This window comes from Frankliniella occidentalis, unplaced genomic scaffold (assembly GCF_000697945.3).
Source record: "Frankliniella occidentalis isolate FOCC.00 unplaced genomic scaffold, Focc_3.1 Scaffold495, whole genome shotgun sequence".
Lineage (NCBI taxonomy): Eukaryota > Metazoa > Arthropoda > Insecta > Thysanoptera > Thripidae > Frankliniella > Frankliniella occidentalis.
Genome location: NW_026267613.1, coordinates 136,415 through 144,191, shown reverse-complemented (window position 1 = coordinate 144,191; position 7,777 = coordinate 136,415). Strand labels below are relative to the sequence as shown.

Sequence of the window (7,777 nt, the reverse complement as noted above, 5' to 3'; positions counted from 1 at the left end):
CCCCTCACTTCTAACCCTCTTCTTCCACCGTCCCCCGCCCTCCCGGGTCCTCCCGCGGTTATAGAGCGTCATTTATATCTCGCGCGACACACAACTTGCGAGAAAATAAAAGGGGCCATTGCGTGCTTGTCGGAGCTGGTGTGGTGTGTTCCGTCTTCTCCAAGGCCCGCGGCTCGAGGGGAGGGGAGGGGCGGGGGGAGAGAGGATTTATTCCGGGGGTGGCTTTGGAAGTTGTGTTATAAAACGCAGTCATCAATAAACGAAGTTTAGAGGGAGTCTTATCCACGCCGAGTCGAACTTTCCGCCTGTCTCCGTTCTTTTCACGAGTCCTGGCCTAAAACGCCCGCGGCGAGTCGGGATCCGAGGGGAAGGGGGGGGGGGGGCTTGTGACACCTTCCTGTGTGGTCCTTTTTCCTTAGAATTAAACGAGGGGCAGAATGGGGCAAGCGCGGTAAAAATGGGACGGAGAGAGGAATTTCTGTTCATTTTACTCACCAAATGTTTTCTTTTCCTCTCTCGTGCTGCAGGTGCTGATGTCCCCCGCGACGTCGCCGCCGTCCTCGGTGGTGCGGCCGGGCGGAGCGGGCGGCGGTCCGGTGGCGGGCGCGGCGGGCGGAGAGTGGCACCTAGCGTGGACAGCGCAGGTGTACGGCCTCGGCACCATGTGGGGCGTGCTGGGCGCGCTGTGCCTGCTGGCCGCCGTGTTCGTCGACTCCAGGACGCGCCTCGTGCCCCGCGTCCACTTCACCATGCTGCTGGCGCTGCTGCTGGCGCTGGCCGCCGCCAACGCCGTCAGCCTCTTCTACGACGTCATCAACCACGACCAGCTGCTGCAGCAGCAGGAGCGGCAGGAGCGCCAGCACCGGCGCCGGCAGCAGGACGAGCAGGAGGCGGCGGCGGCCGCCCAGGGGCCAGCCGGTGACGCGGCGTCCGCCACCCGGGTGCCTCAGCTCCTCGCCGACCTCACGCTGCCCTTCTTGCCCGCCGCCTTCAGCGTCTTTTTCTTCGTCGTTCTCAGGGTGAGTACCGGACACGCTGTAACAGCATTCAGTTTTTGTTTCACACTTTTAGTAGCACAAACTAACTTTGTTTTTTTTGTGCACCCTCCCAGGTAAACCACGTGCCCTGCGGCAGCTCGGGCGTCCCCCAGACCCCGGCCTTCCTGGTGCTGCTGTTCCTCTTCCTGGCGACCACCATGTCGCTGGAGGTGGCGGCGTGCGCCAAGGCCGTGGCGGGCGCGGCCGGCTCGACGGCGTGGGGCGGGTCCGGGGTGGGCGGCGGGTGCGGCGGCGGCGGCGGCCTGCGCTCGGCGGCGCGCGGCGTCACGTCCACCGTGGCCGCGCTCCTCGGCCTCGCCTACCTGGTGGTGTACCGGCCGCTGCGGCGCGCCGCCGCCAAGAAGCAGGCCGAGCAGCTGCGCGCCGCCTACACGGCCTTCCGCCGCCTGCCCACGCCCGCCCTCCCCCGCGTCGTCAACGCCCTGCTCGTCTGCGCGCTGCTGCTCGTCTCGCTCGCCGCCATGGCCACCTACCGACTCATGGACGCCACGTTCATCAACAGTAACGCGTAAGTGCAGTCGGATGCATGTTTTATTTTCATTTTATGTTGGTCAGAGGCAAGGGGCGAATTAATACCGGTCATAAAGGTCAAGGCAACTGAACGTTTGTCAGAGTAGATGACCCAATCTCGCTTGTTGGAACCATCGACGAATAAAAAGTTCAACAAAAAAGAATTTAATTTAATGCATAATTTTTAGGCGTTTTCCTCATAATTTGTATTTGTTGTTCTTGCAGCGACTGGCGCCTGCCACCGTGGTGGTACATGCGGCTGGCCGAGCACGCGGGGTCGCTGCTGGTCGGCTTCCTGCTGCTCTGGTGCGCGACGCGCGGCCCGTCGCGCAGCTCGGACGAGCGCTCCACCGCGTCGCGCAGCTCGCGCGGCACCCCGGGGGCGCTGTCGCTCGTCTCGTGCACGGGCCGGCGCTTCCTGTTCGACTGCCCCTCGACCGGCAGCGAGGAGAACAAGACGTCCGAGGACAACACGTACCCGGCCGTGTGCGCCTCGAACCACGCCATCCTCAACTACACGCAGCACACGGGAAACAAGGTGGGTGGGGCAGTGCACTGCAGGGGGCTGGGCTGGGCTGGGCTGGGCTGGGCCGGTGCAGGCAGGCGTGTCACGCGTGTCACGCCCGTCACGCGCCCCTCCGCCGTGGTGGTGGGCCCGGGCCCCGACACGCCCGCATGTCACCCTGCCACTGATGTCACGCCACGCGTCACGCGCGCGCGCGCTCACGCCGGGGAAGCAGCGAGGGACCGGGCGTCGCAGCCTGAGTTTGACACTCGCTTGTCACGTTACTGTCACACTGCCGCCGCGCGTCACAGCTCGTCACGCCGGATTGGCCGGCTGCACGCGTCCCCCTCTCGCGCGCCGCATGCCGATTGGCTCGCAATTAGGGCGAGATGCGATTAAGGACGCACCACGTCGAGGCGTGTGGCGCCGCGCGGCGTTTGGCGCGGCGTTTTATTGGCGTAATTGTGTTTAGGGGACGTGCGAGTCAGGATGACGCATTTACTCTTTGGGCCAATATGGGGTGTGCAGTGACTGGCAGTCGTTTCGCATAGACGTGTGCGTCAGGCCATCGGCACTCCACAAATAGCATTAGCTATCATTTTTTGGCACGCATCTGGGGTGTGGGGAGCATGACCTTGCATGGACCGTAAGGCGGCTGTCACCTGTCTCTTGTCCTCATATAAAGTTTTTCTCAAACATCAATGACATAAGCGAAGCGAGAAGGCCGGCCCCAGCCCCGCCACGCCTGCGTCTCTGAGCGAGATACGTGCGCCTCACGAACCCCAGAGGGTTTCGGCGGGCATCTCTTCTGCTCGTATTGTGTCGGGGCGAGGCGTGGCGTGGCGGGGCGAGTCGAGGGTGGTTGTGTGCAGACCAGCTGCGGGCGGGGCCGCCCTCACCGCGCACCACTGGGGACCAAGCAGCATTTGGACAGCCTGCCCCGCCCCTGGCGGTGACCCTCGCTGTGACCGCGCCCCCTGTCTCGACCCGCACCGCACTACCACCGCCGCCGGCAGACGCACCCGACCCGGACCCGACCCCCCGACGACACTATACTCTTCCGGCTGCTGTCAAAATTACTGCGAGGGTATATGAGGGTAGCGAATCGAATGAGACGCGGGCGCGCGCGCGCGGTGCGTTTCTGAACAGCGCCGCGCTCCGACGACGACGACGACGCTCGCTTACTTGAAAACCCATTCCATTTCCGCGGCGGCGCTAGCTACCCACCTCCCCGTCTCCCCCATCCCTCGCCCCTTCAAAGGCGGGCGCGGGCCACCGCCGGGGAGGTTTGCATTGTTCGATTCGCGCGGAACGTAAAGTTGTATATCGGAAACAGGAAATATCGAAACGACTTGCTTTTGGGGGCTCCGCCCGGCTCCGCCGCGCCGCTGCCGGCCGGCCAGGGCCAGGCGCGCACGGGCGCGCACACTCACTCACATACACAGCGCACAGGGGCGTTGCGCGGGCGTGCCGCCCCGCCTCTCTCGGGCACGCATATACTCGCCAGGGCCGGGGGCGAGAAATCGAATTCGATTCCTCCAGTATAACCGCGCGAGGCCGTACATGCCAAATGCGGACGTGTGTTTCGGTCCACCTGTGCCCGGGCCGAGGCCGGGAGGGAAGGCTCTGGCCGAGGTCGGAGGGGTGAGAGACGTGGGAGGGCGGCTCCCAAGGGCAAGGTTAACCCGCTCTGGAGAGGGACTTGGACGAGAGGGTGTGTTTTTCGTAAGGATTTTTTATAAATTAGACATACGCAGCCGGTGTATCTGCTCTCGTGGAGTAAATACCAGCAAATTCGCGCAAAACGTGCCCCACAGTAGTGAACCGATTCACCATGAACACATTGTCAGGCTCGCCTTGCGCATGGTCTGGAGGTAAACTGTCTGACTCTCTGTTGCAGTTGTACGACGACTCGTTCCCGCTGGCCAACCTGCACTCCGGACAGGCGCCCATCAACGGCTCCGGGGACGACTTCGGCAGCGTGCCCACCATGCCCAAGCGGACGGCCCGGGCCGCCGGCGCCGGCGCCACCAAGGCGGGCACGCTGCTGCCCTACAACAAGTCCGCGAGGCGCGCGGCCGCCGCGGCCGCCCCGGGACACCACACCCTGGGCCCCGGCGGCCAGCTGTACGACGGCGACCGGGACACGCTGCGGAGGGGGGCACGGACCACCGGGCGCACGCGCAAGCCGCGTCACGCCCGCCACCACCAGGAGGTGTACAGCAACTGTCCGCAGGACGACGAGTACGACTTCGACCAGCGGATCGACCTGGACGGCATGGCCGACGAGTTCACCGTGTTCAAGCAGTACGCGAGCACGGGCAGCTCCGAGAGCGCCGACAACTACGACGTGCCCATCCTGGTGAGCGCGCCCGAGAACAACAAGCGGCACCGGCGGCGGGACCGCGGCGGTGCCTCGGACGGCCCCCACCACGGCGGCCACCAGCACGGCGGCGGCCGGAGGGCGGCCCGCCAGGCCTCGGCGCCCGCGGTCACGGCCCCGGCCGACTCCCTGTCGCCCGCCAGTCCCAGCGACCTGTCGGACTGCGACCGGCTGAGTTCCAACCGGTCGTCGTACGACGAGGCCGGCCCCGTCCGCGGCGGCCACGCCAACCACCACGTGCACCACAACCACCACCGGGGTAAGGTGCTGCTGTACGACGCTTCCGAGGACGACGTGACCCCCGACTCGGCGGTGGTGGCGGACATCACCACCTCCCCGCGGGGCGGCGGCAGCCACCACAGCCCGCGGGAGAAGCGGGTCGGGGGCGGGAAGCGTCTGGCGCGTCGCCACCAGCCCGTCAGCCAGGAGACGCCGAGCAGTCCGGAGCTGCACGACAACGTGTGGTCGCCGCAGTGAGTCTGTGATCCGCCCGTAGCGAGGGCGCAAGTGTGTCCTTCCTTGTCCCACGCCCCCACGGCAAGGACACGGCCGCCTGTGCTTGGCCGGCAAGGACTTGAGTGATGCTGGCCGCGCACGGTGTGGAAGCCGTTTGCCTTAGGTTATTTGCCTTCTCCTCTGTTGGGGTGCTTTATTTTTCAGAGTTTTCAGGGTTTGAATGATGTGTAAAAAAATGTCCCCAGCATTGGACGCCAGGGTGTTTTGTGAGGTTCGTAGAGAGCCTTTCAAACTGTCGTTGTGAAACGTGGACTCTACTTTTGTGCATCTAAGTGAGACTGTTTTCTAACTGACTCACTGCTCATTGTGCAAGAATGAATTTTCTTGACAACTAACTGCACTATTCTTAGTGCTAATCTTGAGTTGAAAGTAATCGGTACCAAAGTGTTTTCTTCTATGTATTATTCAATTTATTATGTCTCTTGTTAGTTATTGTTCACTGATTTTGAATGTCTATGTTGAATGAATATCCATTGATGGGTGCCATGTTGTTTTCTTATGTTTTTCAAGACTGGTTTTAAAACTTCTATTCTTTCTGTCAAACAATTTGTAAAAGAATGTCACGAGTTTTAAGGTATAGGTATATCTGACTGATGCAAAACCAGTTCTGATTAGCGCAATTTGCTCTCTGGAATTTAATTACTTAATGTTGCTTGTTGTCTGTTCATTAAAGTAAAATCACATACCGAAACATCAGATTTTTAGCCAATCATGGTAAGCTATAACAAATATGGCAAGTTAAATATTGTTGGCCTACAGTCCATAGTGATGATGGGATAGCATCAGTAAATGTGTAATTGAACATTCCCTCACAGTATAATATATTTTTTTACAAGAGTCAGAGTTGTAAAACGCATTAACTCTCTGTGCTGGATCCTGGACAGCAAAATTGCATTTTCCAAATCTGTTATAACATTTTTGCCAATGGAATTCTGTTTGGAGAGGAGTGGGCATTGACTCGAACTTCATCCAGTGCCATGCAAACCATGGAACAAAACTGTTGTATGCAATATCATTACAAGTGCTATGAGAACAAAAAAAGCTATGTTTATGTGTACCTACAAGTGCACTGTCCCAAATTTTGTGTCAAAAAAGATTCCCCACCAAAAACATTTTTCTATGTTAAAACATTGTGAATTCTGTTGTAATTTACAAATTGTGATAAAATAAATGTACAAGAACAATTATTACCTATGTGTGTCCCACATTTCTCACCCAACAAGTCCATAAAATTGCTGAAAGCACGAAATCAAAGTAATAGTAATGGGCCACATGCATGGCAAGCACAGAGCAAGACCAGGCGCGGTATAATGCCCGGCTGACAGCGGGCGAAACCCGGAAGGTTGTCTACATTGTTTGAAACGCAAATTGCCTACCTTTCAGGCCGCGCACTATAGGCGACGGGTGGCGCTTTGCCACCCCCACCCACTTTTATTCCGCGCCTGAGTAAAGCCGAGTGTTAAACAGCAATAAGCAGGCCGCCTAGACCTCCGACTCATTCAATTGAGCACCCACGCTCAGCGCCAAGAAAACCGAACACATGGCAAAATTTTGACCGATGTGGGTAAAACCTCTGTAACTTATGGCGGATATCCAATCGAAACAACTGCTATACCACTTTACTACCGCACCGCTCGAGCTCTCTACCCTCTACTTTAACGCGGGCCATTCAACTTTGTTGCTACACGATCCTCCCTTCGAGCAGAGCGTAGGGGTGCGGGAGCACAGCCCACAAGTTTGCAGCGCGCTGATCGCACCTCCTCGGCGACTCTTTGTGTGAGCGGCGCTGCGGCGGCTGCGGCGGCGGCGGCGGCGCGAGGCTGAGGCGCGGCTGAGGCTACGGAGCGGAGCGGGCTGAGCAGCCGATACAGCGATCCGCACTTAGGCCGTCTGGCCACAATGAGTGTGTGCCTCCGCACAGGTGTTGTGAAGGCGGAGTGGGTGGAGGGCTGAATATATATTCACCTCATCACGGGAGGGGCGCGGCGCCGTGAGCCGACTCGCACACGCCTACCTGTACTGTACGCTACGCTCCCGGGGAAGGCGCGCCTAAAGTGCCTAACGGAGAGCGCCTGCAACGCGCACGTCCCAGCGGAGCGGCTCGCTCTAGGTAGGTGTCGCTCAAAACCAACCCCAGCCAACTCCCACACTAAGGCCGAGCCGCTTAGCTCTGGCGGCCTATGAAATGATAACTCTTGAGTTCAAGAAATCCCATCTTTTGGCCACAACATGGAAATAAAACTTCCCGCGCGAGTTTTTCGACTTAAAATATTGGAGTGATTCGAACCCACGATCCGCGCGCCGGCTCGGTGCCACTGCGCCGCCCGTTTGTTTACGTCGTCTGCCGGGAGGTCAGCAACGTCTCTCTGCTCGGTTTGGCAGCTTCCACCGGTTACATTGAAATTCAAATGTTGCAGGACAATTAAAAATTATTCTAGCAACCCAGACTAAAGACAACAATTAGTAAACATAGTTTGGTCAGCGTGGCATGTGATGAAGAGCTAATTTTGATGTTTGTTGCTGTTGGATCACAATAAGCTCAGTCCAGTTTTTGTGCCGTGAAAGGGCAATACGAGCCGCCGCCAAAGGCGACGGGTGTCGGGAGGGACACCCAGGCGTACCGGGTAACCGGTCGTGGGAGGAACATTTTGCACTACCAAGCAGTATCTTAAATGAATTATCTCATATCATTTCATATACTAGTATGATGCCTCATGAGAAGAAAACAATCCAAGCGATCTTATGTTATGGGGGGGATGACAAGCTTCGCTCCATCTCTACTCCTTTACCCCGATGAAGGCGGGG

General features: G+C 58.8%; 1 protein-coding gene across 1 annotated transcript; it reads left to right on the top strand.

The window, feature by feature from the left end:
- Nucleotides 1-531: 531 nt before the first annotated feature.
- LOC113218018 (uncharacterized) lies at nt 532-6,162 on the top strand. Its single transcript, XM_026438154.2, has 4 exons — nt 532-1,019; nt 1,112-1,566; nt 1,794-2,106; nt 3,974-6,162. The coding sequence occupies exons 1-4, from the start codon at nt 534-536 to the stop codon at nt 4,931-4,933; spliced, it is 2,214 nt and encodes a 737-aa protein (XP_026293939.2). The 5' UTR covers nt 532-533; the 3' UTR covers nt 4,934-6,162.
- Nucleotides 6,163-7,777: the final 1,615 nt, after the last annotated feature.